The following is a 25,019-nucleotide window of genomic DNA, read 5'->3' as shown; positions in this document are numbered from 1 at the left end:
TAGCAGCAAAACTTTAAAAGCATCGATACAAACAAATAATTAGATAATTTTACGAACAACTGCGACCGGCCCGCACGTGTAGTGAAGTTCAATTGCAAGTATCAATTAAGTTTTAGTTCATTAAAGCGCTCCAGATTGCATTTAATAATATAGAAATGGTGAGCAATAATTTAGCAATATATACAAACAAAATTATCATTCTATAGAATATTTTTGAGTCGGGCTTCTCGAAGTTTCCACACTGATAACTCGCCTTGCCGGGTTGTTGTGTAACTTTCTGGCCCCAGCATAGAAGGCAGATTAATTGATTAAATGATGTTTCTTCAATTATATGTTTGCAGGCTGCTGCTATTAAGAGAATCATCCCCATGTTGGATCGCATTCTGGTGCAACGCGCTGAAGCTCTAACCACAACCAAAGGCGGCATTGTCTTGCCCGAGAAATCTGTGGGAAAAGTGCTGGAAGGTACTGTTGTGGCCGTTGGACCCGGTGCCCGCAATGCTGTGAGTATATTTCATAATTAACATGATAATTGCAACATTATCTACATCTTAATTTTTTGCTTTAGACCAATGGCAACCATGTTCCAATTGGCGTTAAGGAGGGTGACCGCGTTCTGCTGCCCGAATTTGGGGGCACCAAGGTTCAATTGGATGAGAAAAAGGAGCTGTTCCTTTTCCGCGAGTCAGATATCTTGGCTAAACTAGAATAAACCATGTTTCATTTCAATTAGTACGTAACCCTAACAAATAAACGTTTAATGCAATGTTTTTGTTTGCATGACCCACAAAATAAATCTTGGAATCTTCGCTTACTATATGTATATGAAAACTATATATTTTATTTGTATAAAGCTTAAATTAATCGAGCTTCAGATTGCTCAGTCCATAGACCTGATTGAAGGCTGATCTGCGCTTAATATCTGGCAATCCCTCCACAGCGGCACGTTCCCGTGAAATATTCACCAAGGCCTCAAAAGAGCGCGGTTCCCAAATCGCCAAATCCGACAGCATTTTTCTGGGAAAGTAGTGAATACAATAAATATATATGTTTATCTTAAGTATTGTGTATATTGCTCACTTGTTCAGCAGAATATCGGATCGTGCGAGACCCTCCTTAAATGTGTCCAAGGCGACTCCGTATTGCTGGCAGCCAGCTTCGACGCGTGTCGTCCACAACTGAGCCATGTCCAGCTTTTTGAGTTTGCGTCCCTTAGTGGCATAGGCGAGGGCACGATGCACGCTACGTATAGCAAAGGTGTAGACATTGCGTGTGCGACTCCGATAGTGCTAAAAAGAATTATTTGTCAGTTAAAATATGGAATGGATTTGTTTTGATGGCTTACCGCTGCTAGTTTGAAAATACGTCGCTTGCGCCAGAACTCATCGGGGCCGCGTGCGCGAACCAACAGTGGCAGGTTTAGGAACACCATAACGCAGTGTTTTACAAATATTTATGGTAAATTTAAGAACTTTTAATTAATAAATGTAGCAATTTACATAACCTGCATGCCAAAATATATCGAATTTGTATTCGGCACAGCTGACTATCGGCAAGCTGGCAGCACAGCACAAGTATCGATAGCTACAAAGAGTATTCAATAGTGAAAGATTACGCCAAACACAAAAGTCACCGGTTCCACGTGACGTCACAACATACAATATTTGTATTTACTTTATTTAAAAAAAAAATACATTATTTTCTGCAATGTAAATAAGTGTGGAATGAACACTTCTAATTAGTTTTTTATTATAGTAAATTTACTTACAACGTAATTAATTTGTGTGACTATTGATGACGTACATGCAAGTTTGCATTGCGACGCAATCTTATACATAGGAATACTTTGATTCCAGTGTCAATAAACGAGTTACCAACGTTTTGCCGGTCAACAGACTTCTTGCAAATGATGTGAAATATCTAATTTTTAATGTGTTTTGCAAATCGCACAAAAAATCTTGTTATTTAGTTGTAATATTGTGAGAAATATCAAACATTTTCCCAGCATGCTGTGCAAAGAAGGCCGCGTCAGCTTGTATTGTTTTCTGATCACAGCGTGCTGTGTCCTGCTGCCGTCGATACCGCAGATTTATTATGGAATTGTACCAAATGTTTGGGGCGCCATCCTCTGGGGTCCTGTGTTGTATTACGCACTAATTAATATCATCATACGCTTTGTGCTGCGCAATACCGATTATCAGGTATGAACTACATGACTCACTTTGTTGGCCAGCTTTCATCATTGTTTTGATTTTTATTTTGGTTTTGAAGGTTGCCATTCGAGCCTCTTTTCTGGGCTTCACAGAAGCTGTAAGTGTGCTGGTCATTTGCTTTGCGCCCATGCAATGGCAGCAATTTGGCGTCTATGGCTGCTTTATGTCCTTCTTCCACTATTCGGAGTTTTTGGTGATTGCGTGGGCCAATCCACGCACGTTATCCTTGGACTCTTTCATGCTTAATCATTCGGTGCACTATGGGTTGGCGGCCACAGCCAGCTGGCTGGAGTTCATACTTGAACTCTACTTTTTGCCCGAATTCAAACGTTTTGGCCACATATGGTTGCTGGGCGTGGTTATGTGCACTTGTGGCGAGCTGATACGCAAGGTGGCCATCATTACAGCGGGTCGCAGCTTTACCCATTTGGTAAATGAATCTCTAATTCGTCTTTACTGTCAATTAGTTGCTCATTGTATTATCTATTGTCATTTAGGTGCAAGATGAAAAGCATGCCGACCACAAGCTGATCACCAGTGGCATTTATGCTTATAGTCGGCATCCGTCGTATGTGGGCTGGTTCTATTGGTCAATTGGCACACAGGTGATCATGATGAATCCCCTGTGCATTATTATCTACACACTAGTCAGTTGGATGTTCTTCTACGATCGTATCAGAATCGAAGAGTATTCCCTCTTGCAGTTCTTCAAATCCGATTACGTTCGTTATCAGAAGCGAGTCTCAACGGGCCTGCCTTTTATCACCGGCTATCAGATTGAGTAACACACAACCCCAACACAAAAAGTTAGTAAAGTCAATCACACAAACAACAAAACAAATGTAGCATTTAAGATTTTGTAAGGTTAATAAATTATAAATTCAAATCAAAGCAATGTGTATTGTTTAGAAAATAGAATTCTTTGTATTTGGTATTGTATTGAGGATTATTTGTGTAACAAAGAAGTAAATTATATGTTGCTTACACGGTGGATTATGAAACTAGTGACAAGCGCGATTATCAAGATAAGAATTCCAATGAAATTGGTAATTAGCTGCAATACGCGTCAGAGATAAAAAAGCAGGTGTGTCATAAGTATATATATATATATATAAATCATTGTCCGATATGGTGTGATATATTATAGAGAAATAAATATTTGCCATACAATGTTGTGGCCATAGCTGTAATCCTGTCAATCTAATCTGAATAGCTAACTCAGCGATTGCGCACATCCCGGAAACTGAACCGAGTTTGACCAGCTTTAATCGTTTAAATATGGTTCGTTTCCTCAATAAGCAATTGTTGGTGTACATGTATTCTTAAAAATATTGCTGTTCATAGAAAATTTATCAGTTAAGTTCATCTCTGGATCAGCAACCCATTGTGCTCGTAGAAACAAAAAACAAATTGTGTTTTATTTTTAGTTTTTGTGTATGTTAGTGGTATTTGTTTTTTATTATTATCAATTTAAATTCGAATATTGCTCTAACTTTTGTATATAAACCACAATGCCCACAAGTTGTTCCGTGCATAGCTCACAAAAATGTATATTAATGGGTGTCCATGTGAGTGTGTGTGTGTAGAATATATGTACAAATAATTATCAACGTTAATAAATTGTCTTAGTCACTCTTTGAACTTAATATTTGCAGTTGGTGGCTGCAAATCTCTATTTGCGCAATGCTTCTGCCTCTTACAAGGTTGTCAGTGTCTGTGTGTCTGTATGCTTGTGAATGTGTGTGTGTGTGTGTGCTGTGTGTAGATTATTTGATCCTCTGTGTGTTCCGTATTTATTCAACAAACTGCGGCGCACCGGAATACGTGCAACCGGGATTCTTGATGATGTGACCGGCCGCATAGTTGCCACAGCGTATGCACACGTCCAACGACTTGCCCTGCACAAACTGCGCCAGGAAACCACCAACGAATGCATCCCCAGCGCCATTGGTATCCACAATTTCATGCGCCGCCAAACTCGTGACCTCGAACTCTTGAATCGAATCGTGCTGAATCAACAGCACTGGGTCACAGCCCTGCGTGAGGATGGCAATGCGCGGCCTTGATGCATTTAGCTTGTTGAGAGCAACCAAACGTTTGCCAATCTCACGCAGATCCTCCTTCTCGGGCCAACCTTGGGCGGTGGCAAAGGCATGCGCCTCGGCCTCGTTGCCAAAGATGATGTCCACGTAGGGCATAACATCGAGCAGCGGCTGCATGAAGAATTGCGATATGAATGGTGCGCTGAGGTTCATTAGGAACGGCCGCTGCTTGGCAAGGGCGGCAGCTGCTACGCGCATTATGCTGGGCGGACTAACGGTCAGGAAGAAGCCCTAGAACATTGAAGGATATAAATGAATATAAATATGACGGATTTATAATTCCAAATTCCATAATTGCACTTACAGAGATATAGTAATAGAGCGCATTCTCCACCAGCGCCTTATTCGCTGGCTGCTCCAGATGATCGATGGTGAACTTGTTGGCCGCCGCCAGATTGGCACACAACGAACGATGGGTGCCCGTGATGAGCACAGCACAGGTGCCAGTTGGTGTGTCCGCACTCACTTGATAATGTGCATCGACGCCGGCCTCTCGTGCCTTCTCTCTCAAGGTGGACGCATAATCATCTTGACCAACGCAGCCAAAGAAGACGGCCACATTTGGTTTGCCAATGATCCATTGAGCAATGCGCAATGAATTTTGAACCGACCCGCCAGCGAGAAATTCAGCCCTGTGATTATCCACAAGCTCACGATATATGGGCATGTGTCGCTCCTCGGCCAGGATTGCATCATCTTCGTTCATCTCATATTTCTTGAGGAAATCCATGGGAACGGTGGCGGAAATGTCGAGCAGCGGATTGCCGCATCCGACAAGTGCACCTGTCCTACAGGGAAACAATTTTAAATCAAAATTAGTATTCATCGTCAATTTAGATGCCAAAAAATAAAATGTGCTTAAATTAAAGTACGAAACCTTGCGCCACACACTGATTTACACTGTTTGTCGCACATGCTGCCCCGAGAGCTTGTTGTAGTCTAATTAACAATTAGAAAGAAACTGAGACTATCAACAGCCATCCGCTGGAGGCAAATAATGTTTGTGGTTGTTATTGTTGTCGAGCTGCCTCATTCAGTATCAGTTGTCGATGAACTATAGCGATAGCCCCCAAAAAGAATACACTGATGACTAGAATAATTCACACAGACTTAAAAAACAAAAAAAAAGAAAACGTAAATAAATTAAACGCAAATTAACTTTTTCCAAATCTTCAACGACGTTTCGAAACAAAGTAAAATTTTTGAATTTCGATATATTTTATTAGAAGCTTCTTTTATCGGTATCGCTTTGAAGTCGTTATCGATACATGGAATCCAGCTGTTAACTGGCACATTTTTATGGAAGCCACTATATTCCAGCTTGTTTACGCTTAGCCTTTTGTTGTATTTGTTGACAAAAATGCCCGTTATCAGCGCGGCACTTTCATATGGCAAACAAATTTAAAAGTTCATTCATGCCCCGACCCGATGCCAAAAGGGATCAACAAAAAACACACCGAGAACTTATCTCACACACACATGCATACACATTTAGTACACAGCCGCCAAAGAGAATGTGACGATGATGGCACACGATTTTCACATGTCACTGTAAATTTTCGGCAATTAGATTGAAACGAGCAACACGAGCACGTGGTGATTTTTTGTAGAGATTAGGAAACTATGCAAGGGGCATAAAGAGGGGAGCGCCGGGCACCTCAACTTACTGTAGCTCGCTTGTCATTGTTGTTGATGTTGTCGTTGTAGTAAAAACTAGTTGTACTAGCTGGTTATGTAAACATAAAAACGTTATTGCACTTAGGAGATGCTAAAGCCTAAAATTGACTTTGTAACACTTTACAAATTATTGACTTAGTTAAACTACACCTATTACGCTATATGTGGTAGAGGTGGAGAGACATCGATAGCACTATCGATGGACAAGCACTATTGCGGCTATCGAATGTAGTTTTTACAATCGATATTGTATTGTGCTTTGCATTTTTAAAATCACGCGCTGCTATAACTAAAATATCAAAATATCGATTTATATAGCTCCAGCTCTCTATATATGTAAATATTAAGACTACCGCGGATTTATGAGCAATGATAAGTATTTGATTTTCTGTAGATATATAAAAAGGATTTCTTTTGATATATTTTTTATTAAGAAAGTATGTTTTTTTAACACATGAGTCGTAGTGTGACCATAAACATATATAATTTGGAAAAACAAAAAACTCGGCAAGCAAGTACCGCTTTGTTATACTTTCAAGAAGATTTTGTGTCACTTTAAACATTACAATTTTATGTTGAGCTATGCGTTGATAGTTCAGTTAAAACGAACAATTTTAAATTTATAGATACTCTCACTATTTTACGTTCTTACACATCTTTGTATTTCAATAGCATTTACCCAGATAACTGTTAAAAAAATAAAAACTTTATTTTTTATGACGTTTTTATATATGCCTCAAAATAATTTTCATGGGTTACAATCGCATTCTTAATTTTTTATCATTTCGGACTGTTTTTTTAAGTACGCGGCTTTAGGAGTTAGTAGCATAATGACTTGTCTGATATTGTTGCACGAATTTCCCCAATTCATCAGACCCCAATAAATGAATTCAAACTTATTGGTTATTTCTTGGCGAGATATGTTCCCATTTAAATTGCTGTAGAATTAAAAAATAAAATAAATTAGAACAATATATATGAATAGTTTTTTTTTTAAAAACCTGCAACTCACCAAAGTTGATGATCACCCTTAAGGTCCCACCAGCCCCTTTTTAATTTTGGGCACAGACAGAATTCTTGATTTTCACTAAGACGCATCATATCGCCGGCAGTTCCTTTGTAATCACCCAATGACTTTAGCTTGTAGTTTTCATCTTTCCCGCCAACAACAAAGTTGTCATATTCAGCAAAATACATTTTTCCGGCATAGTCATACATTTCAATTCTGAGAACATGCGGCTGATTGTTTGTTATTATGTGAATGTATTCCAATCCCATCCAAAAATCACCGGAACAGTCTCCAAATCCTTCATGGTATTCAATCAAGGTTCTTTCAAAACTAAATTTTTCGTTATGACGATTCTGAATCAGAAGATAACCAAGTGCATTAAATTTATACAGCGCAACTCGAAAGGGTGGAGTGTGTGTCTTGTGTCTTTCACAAGTTCCGTATGGAGTGTAAATGTGTAAATCATTTTCATATTCGTTAATTTTTTTAGTTACATCCGTCAGGTTCTTCTCTTTTTCAAAAACTTTGATATTTAATTCTGCAAGAGTTTCATCTAGTTTTTTGATGGTTGATTCACTGCTTTTAATCGGCTTATTGATGTCATTATTAGTTATCTGATTTAACTGTTGAGAAATATTTTCACCTTCGTAGTCATTCTTGTCAATTGATTTATTATATTCAATGTTTTCTGATTGATGACCTTTTTGATATTCATTTGTGAGCAAATCCATTGATTGGGCGACTGCATTTTCAATTAAAGCCCAGTTATTCGACAACGCGGCGATAATATTATCCTTCTCTATGATTTTCTGGTTGAGCATATTTATCAGCTCTTTGCAATCAGATAACTTTCCCTGAAGTTCGGCTACATTTTCTTCTTTCATTTGAAGAATCTTTGCAAATGCGTCGACATCAACTGAATGCTCAAGCAATACCTTGACAGCTCTTGAGTAGACAGAATCGCAATGGGATTCCCCAGAATTGTTCTGGAAAATAAATTACACATTAAAACCAAACGAAGAAAATTAAATTGTTAATTTACTAACAGAATCATTATCTGAAGCGTTTTCCTCCTTGTTTTCAGCTAATATATTTAATTCATTTTTTCCAGAATCCATTTTTTACTTTATTCTTAAGACTTGAAAACGCTTAAAACACTGTACCGCAAGCTTCTAATGTGAAATAAATGTTGAAGACTTTAGAGATGGCGCTTTTCAATGCATCGATATTTTTTTTTTAAATATTTTAAAACATCGATTTTTAATGGGAAGCATGTATAAAATAAATTAATTTTACTCATATTTTTAATGAAATTATATCTTCGTATACCATTTATTAATTGTATATATTATAATATTTTGGTAAAAGGGGAGTAAAACCGAAAATTCCCGCAAATAAAAAATGTTTTATAGCAATCAGCTTGTATAATTGCACAGTGTTGCATTGCTGATATCGAACTATCAAAGCAACCCTAAAGCCATGAAGTTGGCTGCAACACAGCTAGGGTCTCTTTCTTTCCGGTTGTCAAAAAAGGTACGAAAGTGTATTAATTGTGCCGAAGCCGCATCTCTGAAATTAATTCACAAATATGTGAGTAATCCTTAACAATAATAGTTTAATTTTTATCGTTTACAGTGCAGTGCATCCTCAACCTATCAATTATGGCCGACGTTGATGTGTAAGTGCAATATGCTCAAATAACAATTTCCAAGTTCAAGTTTGTTGATGAAATTAATTGGTCCGTGTTTATGAATTTACGTTGATTATAAATCTTCCAATTACTGAATATCAAGTGCAAAACGAACTGATAAACACAATTTCTGTCATGACTTGACAAGATTATAAATTAATATTAAATTTTCTACCCGCAGAGATGTTCCCTCCGCTGCTCCCGTCCTTGGCGGTGCCATGGATATCAACACCGCGTTGCAGGAAGTGCTGAAGAAGTCTCTGATCGCCGATGGACTCGTCCATGGCATCCATCAGGCCTGCAAGGCTTTGGACAAGTAAGTAAATGCGTTGAATTCTATTTCAATTGGCGTATCACGCTGATGAAATTAATTGGTCCGTGTTTATGAATTTTACATTGATTAACAATCTTTCCAATTACTGAGTTTTTAAAATTGGCCAAACGCATCCTCATATATTTGAATCACATGGTAGCTAAATTTGATTTTTCAATTATTTAGGCGTCAGGCTGTTCTCTGCATTTTGGCCGAATCCTTCGATGAGCCCAACTACAAGAAGCTCGTCACCGCGCTGTGCAACGAGCACCAAATCCCACTGATCCGCGTCGACTCGCACAAGAAATTGGGCGAATGGTCGGGTCTGTGCAAGATCGACAAGGAGGGCAAGCCCCGCAAGGTTTGCGGCTGCTCGGTGGTCGTCATCAAGGACTTTGGTGAGGAAACGCCCGCTTTGGATGTGGTTAAGGACCATCTCAGACAGAACAGCTAAATTAAACGGCTTATGTTTTGTCTGCTGAATGAGAGACTACGTGGCATGATTTTTTATTGCTAAACTAAATAAATTCGTAAGAAATCCAGACACATTACATTTTTGGAATGCTCTTTTAATATGGATTTTTGTTTAAACTATCATTGATGTAATTAGTTTGCCTGACAGGCATTTTTGTGCGTTGGCCAATCCTTCAATTGACACTCGCTGTAATGAAAAGATTGTATAGTGAGATACCCGGCTTAACTGAAAACTAAACTTGATCTTTACCGTGAACAGTAGTGCACGTGTTTGCAGTTCGCGCATTTCTTTTTGGCCGGCTCCTGACACGTGCCGCATTTGTGCGACGTCTTCAGCTCCGCATCTACACCGTCGCCAGCGGCACCTTGTTCCGGCTTTACTTCCTGCGGCTTCTGCAGTTCGAGATCAGCCAAATGCTGTTCCAGTTCACAAAGAGTTTCCGTACCATAGGCGCTGCTCAATCTGGTGGCCAGCGCGCATATCTCTTCCTTGTTGTTGTTCAAGAAGATGCCATCCTGACTCTGAGCTATTTGATAGAAGCCACCATCGCTTTCTACCTGCTTCAGAAGTTGCTCCTGTATTTGGGGCATGTCCTCTAAAATGAGATTTTGTTGCTTGTTTGCCGTATTCCCACTGAGCGTTAAGCGACTGACGAACTGCTTCAGCTCTATTAATACAGGCAGCTGATCCAACAGCGTCTCGTGCAACATTCCAAGCAGCTGGAATAGAAACGATCACAACTGAAATGATGATTAATAAGCCTCATTTTTCTTACCTTAGAGAGTTGCTTGCAACGCGACTCGTTTAGCGTGTAGTTCTCCATGAGCTGCGGATTAAGTAGCAGCTGGCGCACACAAAACCAAGCTTGCGCTTCGATCTTGGTGATTTTGGCTGCATCCTCGACCGCTGTCCATTTCTCGTCGATGAACTGCTCAAGTCCCTTGCTCGTCTTGCGTTGCCACGGCCGGAAACACAACACATCCACCATCAGCCAGGGAATATCGTGTGTGACGAGCAAACGACGTCCGGCACTTAAATGGAACAGCGACACATTGTCGGCCACATAATTGAGCAAGGAAACGCAACGCAAACCGATCTTATAGAGAAGATCGCGTTTTTGACGCTCCAATTCGGTGAGCACCGCTTCATCCACATCGATCTTGGTCTCGTTTTCATGGTAACCCATGCTCACCAGCCCAATGACCTGGGCCACACTTTGGGCACAGTAATCAATCAAATCCAGCACTGAATCCTGCAAAGATTCACAGCCGCTGGGATGATAGAGACAAAGATCTAGCAGCGCCACGGCAGCGGCCTCGTGATACAGTGCGGTGTAGATGAGAAATGTGGCCTGCGGATTGGGATCGATCTCCAGCAGATGTGGCAGCACCCGCGATTTCCACAGATTCACACAGTACGCCTCATGGATGAGCACCGAAAGTTTATCGCGCGAGATGAGAAACTCCTTAACCTCTTCCTCACGATGCTCGGCCACCTCGAGTGCCGCCTGCTGACTAAGCTTGATGATCATTTCGTGGACTTCGAGCCATTTGCTGTTGCCCACATCGCGGACTTGGAAGCAGCGAATGCTCTCCACAAATAAATATAGCTCTTCTGGATATACAAAGTTCAGCATTTTGCTTATTTACGACAGCGAGAGTTACAAGATTATGAAATAATGCTGCCAAACGTTGAATTGAGAGTGAGGAAAACTGTTAGATAGATAAATAAATGTTGTAATAGGGTTGCCATGGAAATGCAGAGGTTGCTATGCGAACTACACATCTATTTTGTACATTCAGATTTGTATTTAAATTACAATACATTGGGGAGATATGGGGTAAACAAACTCACGTCAATAATTATAATTGGGAGATTTTGGCATACATGAAATGCAACTTAACTATGTCATTTTGCTAATACTTTAAGTAGTGTGTGTATGCTTTCATCTCTCAATGCAAACATATATCATATACATTAAGAATCGAGAATAAATTGGTAATATATATGCATCTATATACATATACTATGTTAATGACTCGTCGCTTTTCACTTAATCACACGTTTTCAGTTTCGAATTGGAATTAAAATGCAGCCAATTCCTGCTCTTAACTCGTTAACGATAGAGCTTCACTTGTTGCTTAAGCTCACTATCACTGATGCGATCCTTAAGATTCAATTCATCCTCTTGCTTGCGCAATAATTCAAAAATCGCTGCCAGCTGTTCGCGCTCGATGCGCCGCTCCTCCTCAATTTGACTCGGCGAAAGATTCTCGGCCAACTGGTGTTGATAGTGCTTCGCTTTGATTTTCCCCATTAGATTACTGTAATTGTAATTGTTCATAGCCTTGTCGCCATCACCATCGCCATCACTCTCGCTAAACGCTTCTAATTGCTCCTCCTCGTCGTCCTCTTCATCTTCTTCGTAGGCTTCATCATCATCGATTTCACGTTGAAGTCGGGATCGAAGCTGTGCCTGCAGTTCGGCATCGTCTTCCATGCGCACCTCAGCTCCAATACCTTCGTCCTCAAGCTCCTGCAATGCAATGCGTTATTTTACATTAATTTGCCATAGCAACTGAAATTTAAATATGATTTTGTTTACTACTCACTGTGTCGTCCTTTAAAAAGTTGGCAAAGTATAATGATATTAATATGCAGAGCAGTAGCGTCGTCAAGGCGACCACATAATACCCAGATGGATCGAACCATATGTCGCCTGCTGCTTTCACCGTATGCTGCATTATTTTTTTTCACTTTATTGTTGTTTGGTCTTCTGCGTTTTTGTTTTGATATCACCATCTAGTGTTGGCAAAACAATCGATAGCATGGTAATCAAATGATTTCCTTACAATCGATTACAAAGCCATCCAATGTTTTCGATATCAAACTAGGCAAATGTTTTGCCTCAATCGATATGCAATTTCAACCGTTACTACCAAAATTACCAAAAACTAAACTCCTCGTTTATTAAAGAAAAAAATAATTATTTTCGTATAAATTTATTTTACTCAAATATTGGTTAACTTTGATATAGATTATATATTGGGAAATATTACCATTTTGACTCCGGAGACGTTTTGACATTTATTTCCCCAATCCTTAAGCCCCCAGTAAATGTATTCAAAGTCATTCTCTTTGATGTCACTCGAAGTTTTTCCGTTTAAATTACTGCACAAAAAAATAAAATATATAAGAATAATGTACACATTGTCTAAATAGACTAGGACTTACCAGTGCTGCACAGCATTTTTTACGTCCCACCAGCCTCTTTTAAGTGTGGAACAAACCTGAAATTCCTGATTTTCACTGAAACGCATCATGTCATCTGCGTTTCCAGTGTATTTACCCAGTGATTTTAGCTTGTAATTTTCTTCTTTACCCGCAACAGTGAAGTTGTCATACTCAGCGAAATATTTTTTTCCGCAATAAGCGAACATATCAATTCTAAGAACATGCCTTTGACTCGACGTTATTCTATGAATGTATTCCAATCCAATCCAAAAATTACTGAAAATGTCGCCAAATCCTTCATAATAGTCTTTCAAGTCTCTATCAAAACTGAATTTTCCAATTAACCTATTTTGAATAATGATGGCTCCTCGTCCTTTAAAAGGCTCCACTACAACTTCAAGGGGAGCTGTGTTTGGAATATGTAGAATTTGTCTTGAAGTTCCATATGGAATTGCAATTCGTAGGCGGCCTTCCCATTTCAAAAGCTTTTCGGATAATTCTAAAAGTTTCCCGTCTTTTTCAGTTAGTTTGGCAGTTAGAAAAGCAATAGTCTCCTCTAGTTTTTTAATGGTGGGTTTCAATGGATCATTGATGTCATTAATTGTTAAGTCATTTAGTTCTTCAGTAATTTCTAATGGAGAAATGTGGCCTTCTTCGTGTACGATATTATCAGTAGATTCGACAATTTCATCATTATTTGTGAACGGTTGATTATTAGCAATAAGAATTTCCATTAATTTGTCAAATTTAGTTTTAATTGAAGACGATTCATGAGATAATACGGCTATCAAATCATCCTTATCTTTCATTTTTTGGTTGTAAATGTTTATCCGCTCCTTATAGACTGATAATTTTATTTCAAGCTCAGTTACCTTATCTTCCGCATTCTTTATTTGATCGTCCTTTATTTGAAGAATTTTAGTAAATTCTTCGAATTCATTTCGTGTAACAATTGAATTTTCGAAAAATTCTTTTACTTTCCTAGCGCAGACAACTTCGCATGGGGTGTAATTTCGGGAATTCCCCAAATTAAACTAAAAAATATGAATATTTAATTAATTCAATGTACACCCATAACACGCCGTATACTAACAGAAAAGTTATCCGATGAATGTTCCATAGCATTTTCATCTAATACAATGTTCAATTTCTTAGGATCCATTATCTCGGCAGTCAAAGAAAATTAACAAAACTACACAACTGGCTTCTTGCGTACGTGATAGGGCAATAAACAGCTGATTAATAATCGAAATTTTTAACACCGATCAAATATAACTCTGCTATCGATATTGTACCATCGATCGAATATTCGATTTTCTATCTTGCTTTATTTAAAAATGTGGCATTATTCAAAACTTAAAAAAATAGAACACTAACATTTTTTTTTACCAATTCAGCTATTAGATTTTATAGTTGTAAGTTCTTTTTTAAGGTAAGCGGCTTTAGGAGTTATTCCGATTTGGACATAAGCAATATTGTGGCACGATTTTCCCCAATTCATCAGTCCCCAATAAATGAAATCAAACTTATTGGTTATTACTTTCTCAGACAGTTCCCCGTTTAAATTGCTGTAAATTAAAAAAAAAACAAAAATTGAAATTAATATATATGTAAAATATATCTAATAATATTTAAAATAGTCCGCAACCTACCAATTTGAAGCTTCAACCTCTTGGCTCCACCACCCCCCCCTAATTTGGGGCACACCTGGAATTCCTTATTTTCATTAAAACGCATCATATCGCCGGCATTTCCTTTGTAATCACCTAATGACTTTAGCTTGTAGTTTTCATCTTTCCCGCCAACAACAAAGTTGTCATATTCAGCAAAATATTGTTCTTCGCTATAGTCCCATATTTGAATTCTAAGAACATGTGGTTGATAGTTTGTTATTTTGTGAATTGTTTCCAATCCAATCCAAAAATCGTCGCGAGATTTACCAAATCCTTCGCAGTATTCTTGTAAACTTCTTTTAAAGCTATATGTTTCGTTGGTCCGATTTTGAATAATAATATAACCAAGTTTATTATATTTTTCCACATTAACTTTAAAAGGTGGTGTATGTGGAATGAACATTAATGCATTCGCTGTGCCATACGGAATGCAAATTCGTAAACCATTTTCAAAATCGTCAAGCTTTTTAATTAAATCCGACAATTTTTCGTCTTTCTCAATGACTTTGTCAGATAAATTTTTAATTGTTTCCTCTAATTTGTTGATGGTGGATTTAGTTGGTTTATTGATCTTATTAGTAGACAGTTTATTGAGTTCTGTACTAGTCTCTTTTTGAGATATGTTTTCGATTTCGGAAATGTCCTCATCATTTAAATAATCAATTGGAACCTTATGTTCATCAGTTTCATAATTGTTTTGCTGATTTTTCTTTAGCAAATCCATTAAATTATCGATTGTATTTTTAATAGACGTTGAACCTGCCGACAAGGAGGTTAATAATTCGTCCTTCTCTTTAATTTTCTGGTTGCAAATGTTTATCCGTTCCTCGTAAAAACATATTTTTTTCTGAAGCTCTGTTATCTTATCATTCGCATTCTTTAATTGTTCGTCCTTAATTTGAAAAATCTTGGTGAAAACTTCGACTTCTACAGAATGCTCGAGCAATTCCTTCACCGCCCTCGAGCAGACAAGTTCGCAATTTGATTCCCCTGAATAGTTCTGGAAAATATGTATGTACATATATACATATGTATGTATGCAAGTCATTGATTCAGCACATTTATGTATGTATGTATGTAAAGAAGAGAAAATTTAAGTGTAAATTCACTAACAGAATAATTATCTGGATATGTTTCCTCCATATTTTCATCGAATAGAATGTTTAATAATTTCTTAGCATCCATTTTGTTGTTTTTTTTTTATGAGTTGAATACACTTCGATTATACAGAACAGAAAAAAACAAGACAGATCTGCGCGTTCTACGAACAATACATTAATATTAAATATTGGCTCCATGACAAGGGTGAACAGCTGATATGGTATCGATATGTTTAATCTCCGATTTATCGACTTACTAAATCGACATGCAAAGGATCTTCTATAATTACATACATATGTATGTATGTATATATCGTATCAGATTCAAACCGTTTTTGTCTTTACAAATTGTAGAGGAACTAAATTTGATGGGTCATGTTTGTATTCGACAAACTTTATTATTTTATATTTAATTTGAAAATGTTTAACAAACAATTTTTTTTTACAGAAATCAATCATTTTTTGGTCTTATCAACATTTGAACAGATTTAATATGATTTCGCCCCTTTCCCCATTTGCCCAGTCCCCAATATAGATAGTGCCAATCATTAACTTGGGTATTAGAATACTTTCCATTTAGATTGCTGCAAAATTAAAAAAATAAATATGTCATTCTGGTTTAAAGAATTATCATTATTTATGGTCTTACCAATTTGGATTTGATTTTTTCAAGTCCCACCATCCATTCTTATATTTTGGGCAAACCCAGAAATTTACTTTTTCGCTCATTCGCATCATATCGCCTGCATCTCCGAAATAAATACCGAGTGACTTTAATTGATATTCCTCGTCTTTGGAACCAATTAAAAACTTGTCGTAACGTGCATAGTGTGTCTCATTCTCATAATCGACAATATGAATATAGAGTTCATGCCGTTGATGAACTGTAATTCGATGCATCCTCTCCAGTCCTAGCCAGAACTCGCCGTGGGGATCGCCGAAGCCTTTGTGATAAGTGGCCAAGTCTCTATCGAAGTCGACGCTGCCATCAAATCGACGCTGAATGACAATCCAGCCATTGCCAGCAATCTTATCATCCAGAGTTGGCTCAAATGGTTCAATGCCAGGTACTTGCATTAGTCTAGCCGTCGTTCCATAAGGTATATAAATACGAATAACCTTTTCACTTTGTGTCAATTGTTTTTTGATTTCTCTTTGCTTCAATTTTAAATTTAAATCTGCAATTGTCTGCTCCAGTCTTCTTATTGTCGACTCTTGTGATCCAATTTGCGATTTGCTTTCTTCAATTAACGCGATATTCTCCTTTAATTGAATGTCATTGGATTTAATTTTCGATTCCAAAATAGCAATTTGGTTATCCTTCTCCTTGATGGATTCTTCATTTGCCGAGATTTGATCGTCACAGGTTGATATTACCTCTTCCAATTTATCCATTTTGTTTTTTATCGAAGACGTTTCAAAATCATCTTCATCTTTTAAATTTCCGTTGAAAATAGTTGTCATTTCCTTCAAAAACTGGCTTTTTTATTCATAAACTTAACAGAATATTTATTGTAGATATTACTTTAGTTAATTAAAGAGCTCTTTCAATCGTGCAAGCACTTCCAACGTTTCAATAGCAACTAAACTGATAACTTAAAGTACAAATATAAGTATTGTGAACTGATAAGATGTCTGTATATGCAACTTGTAGATAATTGCCGATTACATAGTTTAATGACGTACATGATTATTCTCCACAATTAATCTTATGTGACTATTCTTAGCCTTATCGATTGAAAGTTTTATCGCTCTTATTACGTACATTTTAGTGAGCTGATGTCACTTAGCACATACGAATAAATTAGATAGATAGATAAATGAAGTGAATTTAGTTAGTTGGTTGAGTTATTGGCTTAAGATATTGTTCCGGATGTTCAAGGAATGTATCCAGAAAAGCAATGCCCTTTGGTAAGAACTGAATTTTTTCATCGAAATGATACAGCGGCGGCTCAAGAATATTTTCAAATGATAGCTTCTCCACATTAGTGATTTCAATGATAAAATTTGTTTTCTCATAGCGAGAGTGTGCCTCATCCTTTGTTCGAGTCATTTTTCGAATAGTTTTTCTGACTACAGTGCGATTGGGTTGCCTTAACGAATGAGAAAAGAATTTCGTGAATTAGTTATAAAAATAATAAAGAGCAATAAAGCTCTTACCTTATAAGCAAGGCCTGTTTTGATATTAATAACAAGCGCAGATCATTGCATAACTTTTTGGTCTTCACGCAAATAGTATCGATGTGTTTTAGAAATTTCACGACATCATCCACTTTATTGCCATCTAAAAGTATCATGAGATTGAATGGCAGTGCAAGTCTTAACTGAAAGTCCATCAGATGCGAAAGTACTCCCCATTGGGCTGTATAAAGTAAGAATAATTTTAATAAGTTTTCTGAGCTACAAACATTAATGCTTACACTTTGTAATAATGGTGTTAAAAGTCGTGGCTTTTATTTTGCGCACTTTTATATCAGTTTCCATAATATCCAGCGGTTCATAGTTGATAACCAAGCGAAATGTGCTAATTGTTTTATGCGTGACGATATATTGACGATCGCATTGGAGTTCACAATCGAAAATCCAACGAGGTGACTGTTCTTGCAGTGCGGTTTTCAATCGTTTGGCATAAGACCCGACTATAACAGGTTCGGGCAAATTTTTCGACATTCTAAAAATAAAATAGTTGCTCAATTAGTAGGAATAGGGTAAAACTGAAGGATAGTATTCGATAATAATAATTAGGTAGATGAAACAATTGAACAATAATAATAATAATAAAAAAGCTAACTGGAAGCTTAACATAAAACGTGCGACAAACAAGAAGATAATGAAACAGAGATCAACTTACTCCTCAAATTTGCGCTTGAAATCAGCAAGCAAATCTTGTAGTGTTATGCGATGTGTATCCTCATCGGATGATTCGCTGAGATCACTAACACTGGAATACCGTTCCATATCCTTGAGTTCAAAATATCTTTCGACTTCATCAAGCGTTGGATGTTGTCGCAAACGCTTCAATCGCTCAAGTCCCAGCTCCAGCGCATCCCAATTTGGTAACTCAAATGTTTCAACTGTTTCATTTGGCAGCGTTGCACTTAAGGAACGTCTGCAATGTGTGCATTTCTTGCACGCATACACAGACCCAGCTGGCGCTGGTGGATTTACTCGTTCGAGGCATGCCTCAGGCTCTGTTATAGGTTCAGGCTCCGCCTTGAGTTCGATGTCAACGCCATCAACAAGGCTGGCTTCCTCCTCGTCTAACAAGGTTGACACCAAACTTAGCCGCGTCTTTTCAATTTCATTGTCTTCAAGCGACAAGTCAATAACTTCAGCGGCGTCAAAGATTTCCGTATCTCCGCTGAGATTGAGAAACTTTTTGTGCGATCTTCCATAGCTTTTATTGCTATTCTCGTTGGAGCTGCCGCTGGTGCTTGAAGTGTTCTTTGTATCCTGCTTGGCGAGTTCCTTTTGTGCTGCAAAATGACTTGACACATCGGATATGGTAATCGGGTTGTCCTCATAAGTTGCTATTGTTCGTTCTTTCAAATTTTGTTCCATGGGTCGCAAGGTTTCTACACGTGTTTGGCGTATCATTTGCGCTCTAACCATTTGAACAGTGCCATCTAGCTGTTCAGTTTCTGAATATGGCGAGTTCAAGGACTTGCCAAGCACAAGAATATGTGATTTGTTCTTGCTAGTTGAAAGAGGTGCATCTGTTTCCTTAACTGGTCTATCCAACTGAAGTTGAGAGCTGTAAAATAAATAAATATTCGAATTATTGAATTAATTTAATTTGAATATCAACTTGACTGACTTGTTTGAATCGTTTTGTTTTCCAGAGTATTGTGTATTGCGTTTCTTTGGTTGTGGCAGATTTGGAGTCAAATGAGTAGGCAATCGTTTGACGTTAAAGGATGTCAATGGCGTACCAAAGATGGATTTATCTACTTCCATGTCCACAGACTGTTTCGATGCAGCATTTGTCGTTGCTAATTCTGAGTTGCCGATATTGCACATCTCCTCCACGTCTTCGTATTCGATAATTGAACGACCAGGTGTGATGGGGAAACAGCTTCGTTGTATCATTTTCTTGTTTTTGGGCGTTTCCATAGTCACTTTTCTGCTTTCTGTTTTATCATTGTTGGGATTCACATAAGTTTTACGCATCTTGGCATTCATTTGCGCAAGCCATTCGCCCGAATCTGAGGGAGAATCGCAACCGGCCTTGTCTGCAACTGGGCTGAGAAATTCCAAATCCATATTCTCAAGAAACGTTATTCTTGGTTGGATGCTACTTGGCTCAGGCGGTGTAGTTGCTGGCATGTCATCTTCATTCATATCTACGGACATACATAATGTCTGGTGAGGCTTTAGCACTGCTGGATATGTGGGGACTATTTCAATGCAACTGTCATCGATATCAATGACATCTTGTCTCGTCGTGGCTGCTGACTGTGTCTGGCAAATGTCTTTTTCATTCCTTATTGAATTCTCATCAAAAGGCTCAGGTAGAGCTAGAGTTTGTCGTTGATTGCTTTTCGAGGTCGGTTCCTTTTTAATTACTTCCCTCAAATGCAGCGTTGGGCACTGCTTCTGGCGAGAATCTATAGGAGCAGCCGCTTGTTTAATGTTTATACTGAAGGAGTCCTCTTCGATGGGTTCAGCCATGTGTAGTGTTTGTCTATGTTTATTGCTTTTTTGTTCTAGTGAACCACCTCCTATACTTGAATGCATTTCACGCTGAAGGGGTTGAATGTCTTCTTCCATTTCCTCCTCAAAGTGCAGTGTCTGTCTATGAATTCTTGACATCTGCAGAGCAAAAGAAGCACATTTTGCTTTAAGATGAATTGGTACATTGACTGCCTCCTCTTCCATTGGCTCTGCCATATGCATCGTTTGTGTGCGTTTGTTGCTCTTTTCTTCCGTTGAAGAAACTCCCTCATTTATCATTTCGCGTTGTATGGGCTGAATGTCTTCTTCAATTTCCTCCTCAAAGTGAAGTGTCTGTCTGCGAATACCGTGTGGCTTTACAGCAGAAGGAGCCAACTTTGCTTTAGGATCATTTGGTATAATAAGCAAGTCGACTTCTATGGGTTCAGCCAAGTGCATTGTTTGCCTGTTTCTGTTGTTAATTTCTTTCATTGCATTAGATCCTGCTTCTTGCATTTCCTCATCAAAGTGCAGCGTCTGTTTGCGAATGCTGTGAGTCTGTACAGCAAAGGGAGCGGGCTTTCCTCCAGGATCACTTGATATATTTGGCAAGTCTTCTATGATGGGCTCATCCAAGTGCATTGTTTGTCTGTTTGGCTTGAACGATTGCTCAATCTTATGCGTACTTGGAGCAACTGAAATAGATTCCTCACTTGCTTTCCCAACATATAAAGGCTTGGCTCGGTGTCCAGCAGTTAATGGCTTTAATTGCATTGGCTCCTCTTCAATAGGTTCGGACAGATGCAATGTTTGCCTGCGTCCGCTTTTCGACTGTTCTCCATTAGCAGCTGCTGGTTGCATTGCTTCTTCCTCGATGGGTTCAGCCATCAACAATGTTTCCCTGCGTCGACTTGATGCGTGTTCGAGTGGAGAAGGCAGATGTTTATTTGGTAAATGCCTTCTGTAATCGGTTTGGCGTTGATTGGTTAGATATTCCTTCTCTGTGATCGGTTCTGATTTCATTAGATCTTCTTCGATGGGCTCCGCTAAGAGCAATGTTTGCCGTCTGTTCGACTGATGTTCTACTTCAGCAGTCGGAAGTTGGGGGTTAAGTTCCTCCTCTTCGATGGCCTCCGACATCAACAATGTCTCTCTGCGTCGACTTGATGCGAGTTCAAGTGAAGAAGGCAGATATTTGGTTGGTAATTGCTTTGTTAAATCTGCTTTACGTTGGCTAAAAGAAGAAATTGACTGTACTCTGATTGGCTCCTCTTCCATGGGTTCAGACATGTGTAATGTTTGTCGCCTTCTTTCTTTTGGGTGCTCTACTGCTGTAGTTTCTATTTGTGGGTTCGTCTCCTCCTCTTCAATGGCTTCTGCCATTAGCAATGTCTCTCTTCGTCGACTTGATGCGTGTTCAAGTGGAGAAGGCAGGTATTTAGTTGGTAAATGCTTTTTAGCAGAAGCAGCTGACTGCACTTTCATAGGCTCCTCTTCCATGGGTTCAGACATGTGTAATGTTTTCCGCTTTCTTTCTTTTGGATACTTCACTGCTTCAGTTTCGAGTTGTGGATTTTGTTCCTCCTCTTCGATGTCTTCTGACATTAGCAATGTCTCTCTGCGTCGACACCGAGCGTGTTCAAGTGGAGAAGGCAGATATTTGGTTAGTAATTGCTTTGTTAAATCTGCTTTACGTTGGCTAAAAGAAGAAATTGACTGTACTCTGATTGGCTCCTCTTCCATGGGTTCAGACATGTGTAATGTTTGTCGCCTTCTTTCTTTTGGGTGCTCTACTGCTGTAGTTTCTATTTGTGGGTTCGTCTCCTCCTCTTCAATGGCTTCTGCCATTAGCAATGTCTCTCTTCGTCGACTTGATGCGTGTTCAAGTGGAGAAGGCAGGTATTTAGTTGGTAAATGCTTTTTAGCAGAAGCAGCTGACTGCACTTTCATAGGCTCCTCTTCCTTTCTTTCTTTTGGATACTTCACTGCTTCAGTTTCGAGTTGTGGATTTTGTTCCTCCTCTTCGATGTCTTCTGACATTAGCAATGTCTCTCTGCGTCGACACCGAGCGTGTTCAAGTGGAGACGGCAAATATTTTGTTGGTAGTTCCTTTCTGGCAGATGCAACTGATTTATGCTCTTCTTCCATGGGTTCAGACATGTGCAAAGTTTGTCGCTTTCTTTCTTTTAGACACTCCAATGCTGCAGCTTTTAGCTGTGGCTTTTGTTTCTCCTCTTCCATTGATTCTGACATTAGCAAAGTCTCTCTGCGTTGATTTGATTTGTGTGTTGGTGGAGCAGCTTGAGATTTGGATTGTGTGTCGATGATAGGACTTGGCATATCTATATCAATAGCTTCCGTAAAGCATAAAGATTGCTTGCGTTGCTTTGTGGCAGGTTCCATTAATGGATCTTTTTGTGGCGGTTTCACCTGGTCCTCTTCAATGACGTCTTCATCCATGTCTTCTGCCAAGTGTACAGTTTGTCTGCGACGATTCGATTGGACTTTGAATGGTGCCTGCGGCTTTGCTTCGTTATGTGGTTTTTGTGCATCCACGTAAATAGATTCGGCCATCAACAATGTTTGTCTGTTGACTGGCAATTTTTTTTCCTTCTTCGCACTTTGCATTTCTTCATCCATGTCCTCAGCGAAGTGCATTGTTTGTCTTCGCGCAGCTGTACGCGAATCCCTTGGAGGACTCTGCTGATCTTCGTCGATTGCTTCTGCAAAGCGCATTGTTTGTCTGCGTATTACATACTCCTTTTCCGCAACTGGTATTGCAGGCTCTTGAATAGACGTATCCTTGTCTATGGCTTTCGCCAATTGTGATTGATTTTGGTCTACTTCAATTGATTCATTCATCTGCATAGTGCGACTGAGTCTTTGTTTCGTTTGAATATCACTCTCATCTATTGCGACACAACGCTGCAACTTTTGTTGGCGTGTGACTTTCTCGAGAGCAGCTACAACGGCTGCTTCTTGTTTCTCAAGATCATCTAGTTCCATGGCAGTATTATCGTAGGTGGTCTCTCGCCGCGAGGCACTCTTGGAGCTATTTCTTGACTGTGTTTCATCGCCCATTTTGGCGTGGACCAAAAAGTTTGTATTATCCAGCATAAATTCATCAGCCTGGGAAAAGCGATTGTTGCGCTTAAACTGATCTTCCTTCTTTTTGCCGCTAACTGGATAATCTATAGGATTTTTCATAGGTTTATTTGGTTGTTGCGATACTGGCGACACCATCATGCTTTCACTAAAGTTGAGCGTGCCACGCGGTTTGATGGCATCTCTTAGTGGCAATTCCTGTTGATCCTGCTGCTGTTCCAGTCCATGCCAAAAGCGTGGTGGCTTCACAATCTTATCTGTTGTTGGTGTTCTCGGTCCATGGGGAAATAGTTGTATACGACCAGCGTTTAAGGCATCATTAAGCTGCCGAAAGTTGAGTTTTCTACTAATGTTGTTTTCGTTAATCACATCCAATGGTATCAATGGTGACGATGTGGATTCGTCAGCCAAATAGTTGATACAATCTCGATCTTCCATAGCAAACGATTCATGCTTTGGGGTTGCAGCAACATTAACAGCAACCGCAGCAGCTGCTACACTTTGCTGGGGATCTGCAAAAGTAAGAAATGTAGCTGCAGTTGCTTATTCATTAAATTTGCTTACCAATATCACTGAAATCACACGTTATATTATTGTCCTCAAAGAGCACGGTCTTTTGTTGCACAATATTTTCCTTGTCGGCCACACAACTCATATCGATGGTATTTAAAATCCTGTCTCCCTTGGCCGATTGCTTGCAGTCCAGCTGTCATACAAATAATTAGTAAATGACTAATAAATCTTCGACCATATAATCTCAATTTACCTCATCAATGAACATTTTCTGTGGCATTAAATCCATAGTTTTCTCACTTAACGGCACTTTATACATGCTATTTTCACGCAACTTCTCGCGTTCCACATCCGACAGCGACAAGCTATCGAACTCCATAGGCATCGTAGTGGTTAGACGTTGATATTTGGCCAATTCGTGCGGCATTAGCGTCAGATTGACGCTCGTCTGCAGTTGTAGCGTGAAATCGTTGTGTTGTTGCTGATCGTATTGTGTTGATATCGATTCTCTTATGCTCGTCATCTTCTCGTTCTCCTTGTCTCCTTGCCGCGCTGTGAGCTGCAGCAGAGTTGAGGTTGCTGCTGCTCCAGTGCCATGGCTGTCGTCGCCATTCGTATGATCCGAGATTTCATATGAGTTGTCATAGTCTCGGGGCTTCTCTGTGGTATCGAATTCGCTAAAAAAAAAAAAAAAATGGTACACTTATTATTAATTTGTAAAAGAAGGGAATGCTAAAATGCTGTGTTTGGGGACATGGCCTTACTGCTCCCTTTACTTAAATAATAATATTCTTATAGGCTTACTTACCGTATAAACTTTTTGCCACTGAAACTGATGCGACGATTCACTGCTTTTATGGTAGGATCATTTTCGTCCAAGACTTTTTTCAGCTATAAACAAATACATTTATTAAATTTCTATCGCAATTTTTTTTAATTATGCACTCACCGAACTGCGGGGTTTTCTATTCATGTTTGTCTGCTCAAATTAAGTTGTAATCTTTTAGTTTTCAGTTTGAAACCAAATAGACGCCAACATTGGACTTAGTGTGACCAGAGCTTAAATTTTCAAAAAGATGCAATATTGCAATGCAACAAATATACCAAAATAATGATGTATTTCATTGATATCTATGAACATATCGATAAATATATATATATATATATGGATCGATTTTGAGACGTTAATTTAATCGGACTCAATCACAATCACGGACTCATCTACAATATGTCAAAATCTCATTGAAGTTTTTTAAACCAGG

General features: G+C 38.8%; 11 protein-coding genes and 2 non-coding genes across 16 annotated transcripts; 5 read left to right on the top strand and 8 right to left on the bottom strand.

Annotated features, from left to right (window-relative positions):
* The first annotated feature begins 4 nt into the window (after positions 1-4).
* LOC133841116 (10 kDa heat shock protein, mitochondrial) lies at positions 5-796 on the top strand. Its single transcript, XM_062273413.1, has 3 exons — positions 5-158; positions 342-503; positions 569-796. The coding sequence occupies exons 1-3, from the start codon at positions 156-158 to the stop codon at positions 710-712; spliced, it is 309 nt and encodes a 102-aa protein (XP_062129397.1). The 5' UTR covers positions 5-155; the 3' UTR covers positions 713-796.
* Positions 797-821: 25 nt separating this feature from the next.
* On the bottom strand, positions 822-1,558 carry LOC133841115 (large ribosomal subunit protein bL20m). Its single transcript, XM_062273412.1, has 3 exons — positions 1,346-1,558; positions 1,081-1,289; positions 822-1,017 (listed from the first exon to the last, which is right to left on the bottom strand). Exons 1-3 carry the CDS (start codon positions 1,430-1,432, stop codon positions 861-863), a joined length of 453 nt encoding a protein of 150 aa, XP_062129396.1. The 5' UTR covers positions 1,433-1,558; the 3' UTR covers positions 822-860.
* Positions 1,559-1,767: 209 nt separating this feature from the next.
* Positions 1,768-3,854, top strand: LOC133841114 (protein-S-isoprenylcysteine O-methyltransferase). 2 transcript variants are annotated; one of them, XR_009894261.1, is made up of 4 exons: positions 1,768-2,201; positions 2,272-2,643; positions 2,711-3,297; positions 3,361-3,854. XR_009894261.1 is itself a non-coding variant. In XM_062273411.1 (3 exons), the coding sequence occupies exons 1-3, from the start codon at positions 2,007-2,009 to the stop codon at positions 2,996-2,998; spliced, it is 855 nt and encodes a 284-aa protein (XP_062129395.1). In that variant the 5' UTR covers positions 1,768-2,006; the 3' UTR covers positions 2,999-3,854. The 2 variants fall into 2 exon arrangements, 1 of the variants encoding a protein (XP_062129395.1); XM_062273411.1 differs by having other exon boundaries at positions 2,711-3,854.
* LOC133841113 (uncharacterized) lies at positions 3,531-6,172 on the bottom strand. 2 transcript variants are annotated; one of them, XM_062273410.1, is made up of 3 exons: positions 5,983-6,172; positions 4,620-5,103; positions 3,531-4,546 (listed from the first exon to the last, which is right to left on the bottom strand). In XM_062273410.1, exons 1-3 carry the CDS (start codon positions 5,997-5,999, stop codon positions 4,007-4,009), a joined length of 1,041 nt encoding a protein of 346 aa, XP_062129394.1. In that variant the 5' UTR covers positions 6,000-6,172; the 3' UTR covers positions 3,531-4,006. The 2 variants fall into 2 exon arrangements, with proteins under 2 accessions (XP_062129394.1, XP_062129392.1); XM_062273408.1 differs by lacking the exon at positions 5,983-6,172 and adding an exon at positions 5,193-5,378.
* A 555-nt stretch (positions 6,173-6,727) lies between these two features.
* On the bottom strand, positions 6,728-8,203 carry LOC133841449 (angiopoietin-2-like). Its single transcript, XM_062273951.1, has 3 exons — positions 8,048-8,203; positions 7,005-7,987; positions 6,728-6,930 (listed from the first exon to the last, which is right to left on the bottom strand). The coding sequence occupies exons 1-3, from the start codon at positions 8,117-8,119 to the stop codon at positions 6,762-6,764; spliced, it is 1,224 nt and encodes a 407-aa protein (XP_062129935.1). The 5' UTR covers positions 8,120-8,203; the 3' UTR covers positions 6,728-6,761.
* A 334-nt stretch (positions 8,204-8,537) lies between these two features.
* LOC133841451 (small ribosomal subunit protein eS12) lies at positions 8,538-9,555 on the top strand. Its single transcript, XM_062273953.1, has 3 exons — positions 8,538-8,679; positions 8,873-9,007; positions 9,191-9,555. Exons 1-3 carry the CDS (start codon positions 8,663-8,665, stop codon positions 9,456-9,458), a joined length of 420 nt encoding a protein of 139 aa, XP_062129937.1. The 5' UTR covers positions 8,538-8,662; the 3' UTR covers positions 9,459-9,555.
* On the top strand, positions 8,721-8,791 carry LOC133846662 (small nucleolar RNA U18). Its single transcript, XR_009895003.1, has one exon. It is a non-coding gene; the product is annotated as a small nucleolar RNA U18 (small nucleolar RNA).
* On the top strand, positions 9,047-9,119 carry LOC133846663 (small nucleolar RNA U18). Its single transcript, XR_009895004.1, has one exon. It is a non-coding gene; the product is annotated as a small nucleolar RNA U18 (small nucleolar RNA).
* On the bottom strand, positions 9,225-11,258 carry LOC133841448 (zinc finger MYND domain-containing protein 10 homolog). The gene is made up of 3 exons (XM_062273950.1): positions 10,255-11,258; positions 9,729-10,198; positions 9,225-9,665 (listed from the first exon to the last, which is right to left on the bottom strand). The coding sequence occupies exons 1-3, from the start codon at positions 11,113-11,115 to the stop codon at positions 9,611-9,613; spliced, it is 1,386 nt and encodes a 461-aa protein (XP_062129934.1). The 5' UTR covers positions 11,116-11,258; the 3' UTR covers positions 9,225-9,610.
* A 7-nt stretch (positions 11,259-11,265) lies between these two features.
* On the bottom strand, positions 11,266-12,288 carry LOC133841450 (matrix-remodeling-associated protein 7). The gene is made up of 2 exons (XM_062273952.1): positions 12,092-12,288; positions 11,266-12,015 (listed from the first exon to the last, which is right to left on the bottom strand). Exons 1-2 carry the CDS (start codon positions 12,221-12,223, stop codon positions 11,596-11,598), a joined length of 552 nt encoding a protein of 183 aa, XP_062129936.1. The 5' UTR covers positions 12,224-12,288; the 3' UTR covers positions 11,266-11,595.
* A 242-nt stretch (positions 12,289-12,530) lies between these two features.
* On the bottom strand, positions 12,531-15,684 carry LOC133840585 (angiopoietin-related protein 2-like). 2 transcript variants are annotated; one of them, XM_062272495.1, is made up of 5 exons: positions 15,500-15,684; positions 14,366-15,386; positions 13,807-14,281; positions 12,770-13,747; positions 12,531-12,650 (listed from the first exon to the last, which is right to left on the bottom strand). In XM_062272495.1, the coding sequence occupies exons 3-5, from the start codon at positions 13,873-13,875 to the stop codon at positions 12,648-12,650; spliced, it is 1,050 nt and encodes a 349-aa protein (XP_062128479.1). In that variant the 5' UTR covers positions 13,876-14,281; positions 14,366-15,386; positions 15,500-15,684; the 3' UTR covers positions 12,531-12,647. The 2 variants fall into 2 exon arrangements, with proteins under 2 accessions (XP_062128479.1, XP_062128478.1); XM_062272494.1 differs by lacking the exons at positions 12,531-12,650; positions 12,770-13,747 and having other exon boundaries at positions 14,009-14,281; positions 15,500-15,671.
* A 169-nt stretch (positions 15,685-15,853) lies between these two features.
* On the bottom strand, positions 15,854-16,950 carry LOC133840586 (angiopoietin-2-like). The gene is made up of 2 exons (XM_062272496.1): positions 16,136-16,950; positions 15,854-16,070 (listed from the first exon to the last, which is right to left on the bottom strand). The coding sequence occupies exons 1-2, from the start codon at positions 16,948-16,950 to the stop codon at positions 15,938-15,940; spliced, it is 948 nt and encodes a 315-aa protein (XP_062128480.1). The 3' UTR covers positions 15,854-15,937.
* Positions 16,944-24,730, bottom strand: LOC133840050 (uncharacterized). The gene is made up of 9 exons (XM_062271704.1): positions 24,707-24,730; positions 24,566-24,648; positions 24,011-24,434; positions 23,809-23,950; positions 19,304-23,756; positions 18,338-19,240; positions 17,907-18,157; positions 17,647-17,848; positions 16,944-17,579 (listed from the first exon to the last, which is right to left on the bottom strand). The coding sequence occupies exons 1-9, from the start codon at positions 24,728-24,730 to the stop codon at positions 17,318-17,320; spliced, it is 6,744 nt and encodes a 2,247-aa protein (XP_062127688.1). The 3' UTR covers positions 16,944-17,317.
* Between the last annotated feature and the right edge of the window lie 289 nt (positions 24,731-25,019).

This window comes from Drosophila sulfurigaster, chromosome 3 (genome assembly GCF_023558435.1).
Source record: "Drosophila sulfurigaster albostrigata strain 15112-1811.04 chromosome 3, ASM2355843v2, whole genome shotgun sequence".
Taxonomy (NCBI): Eukaryota; Metazoa; Arthropoda; class Insecta; order Diptera; family Drosophilidae; genus Drosophila; species Drosophila sulfurigaster.
Note: the sequence above shows the minus strand (reverse complement) of the source record. Positions and strands in the feature narration are given on the sequence as shown.

Coding starts and splice junctions, on each gene's coding strand:
- LOC133841116 (XM_062273413.1), top strand. Junction 504..568: donor GACCCGGTGCCCGCAATGCT/GTGAGTATATTT, acceptor TTTTTGCTTTAG/ACCAATGGCAACCATGTTCC.
- LOC133841115 (XM_062273412.1), bottom strand. CDS start 1,432: ATGGTGTTCCTAAACCTGCCACTGTTGGTTCGCGCACGCGGCCCCGAT. Junction 1,290..1,345: donor GTATTTTCAAACTAGCAGCG/GTAAGCCATCAA, acceptor AATTCTTTTTAG/CACTATCGGAGTCGCACACG. Junction 1,018..1,080: donor TCCGATATTCTGCTGAACAA/GTGAGCAATATA, acceptor CTACTTTCCCAG/AAAAATGCTGTCGGATTTGG.
- LOC133841114 (XM_062273411.1), top strand. CDS start 2,007: ATGCTGTGCAAAGAAGGCCGCGTCAGCTTGTATTGTTTTCTGATCACA. Junction 2,202..2,271: donor TGCGCAATACCGATTATCAG/GTATGAACTACA, acceptor TTGGTTTTGAAG/GTTGCCATTCGAGCCTCTTT. Junction 2,644..2,710: donor GTCGCAGCTTTACCCATTTG/GTAAATGAATCT, acceptor ATTGTCATTTAG/GTGCAAGATGAAAAGCATGC.
- LOC133841113 (XM_062273408.1), bottom strand. CDS start 5,230: ATGTGCGACAAACAGTGTAAATCAGTGTGTGGCGCAAG. Junction 5,104..5,192: donor AAATCAGTGTGTGGCGCAAG/GTTTCGTACTTT, acceptor GTTTCCCTGTAG/GACAGGTGCACTTGTCGGAT. Junction 4,547..4,619: donor CGCTCTATTACTATATCTCT/GTAAGTGCAATT, acceptor TCAATGTTCTAG/GGCTTCTTCCTGACCGTTAG.
- LOC133841449 (XM_062273951.1), bottom strand. CDS start 8,119: ATGGATTCTGGAAAAAATGAATTAAATATATTAGCTGAAAACAAGGAG. Junction 7,988..8,047: donor ACGCTTCAGATAATGATTCT/GTTAGTAAATTA, acceptor TTTATTTTCCAG/AACAATTCTGGGGAATCCCA. Junction 6,931..7,004: donor AAGGGTGATCATCAACTTTG/GTGAGTTGCAGG, acceptor TTAATTCTACAG/CAATTTAAATGGGAACATAT.
- LOC133841451 (XM_062273953.1), top strand. Junction 9,008..9,190: donor GCCTGCAAGGCTTTGGACAA/GTAAGTAAATGC, acceptor TCAATTATTTAG/GCGTCAGGCTGTTCTCTGCA.
- LOC133841448 (XM_062273950.1), bottom strand. CDS start 11,115: ATGCTGAACTTTGTATATCCAGAAGAGCTATATTTATTTGTGGAGAGC. Junction 10,199..10,254: donor GTTGCAAGCAACTCTCTAAG/GTAAGAAAAATG, acceptor TTTCTATTCCAG/CTGCTTGGAATGTTGCACGA. Junction 9,666..9,728: donor CACGTGCACTACTGTTCACG/GTAAAGATCAAG, acceptor TTTTCATTACAG/CGAGTGTCAATTGAAGGATT.
- LOC133841450 (XM_062273952.1), bottom strand. CDS start 12,223: ATGCAGCATACGGTGAAAGCAGCAGGCGACATATGGTTCGATCCATCT. Junction 12,016..12,091: donor ACTTTTTAAAGGACGACACA/GTGAGTAGTAAA, acceptor ATTGCATTGCAG/GAGCTTGAGGACGAAGGTAT.
- LOC133840585 (XM_062272494.1), bottom strand. CDS start 15,571: ATGGATGCTAAGAAATTATTAAACATTCTATTCGATGAAAATATGGAG. Junction 15,387..15,499: donor CATATCCAGATAATTATTCT/GTTAGTGAATTT, acceptor CATATTTTCCAG/AACTATTCAGGGGAATCAAA.
- LOC133840586 (XM_062272496.1), bottom strand. CDS start 16,950: ATGACAACTATTTTCAACGGAAATTTAAAAGATGAAGATGATTTTGAA. Junction 16,071..16,135: donor AAAAAATCAAATCCAAATTG/GTAAGACCATAA, acceptor TTAATTTTGCAG/CAATCTAAATGGAAAGTATT.
- LOC133840050 (XM_062271704.1), bottom strand. CDS start 24,730: ATGAATAGAAAACCCCGCAGTTCG. Junction 24,649..24,706: donor ATAGAAAACCCCGCAGTTCG/GTGAGTGCATAA, acceptor ATTTGTTTATAG/CTGAAAAAAGTCTTGGACGA. Junction 23,757..23,808: donor GTGTGATTTCAGTGATATTG/GTAAGCAAATTT, acceptor TTACTTTTGCAG/ATCCCCAGCAAAGTGTAGCA.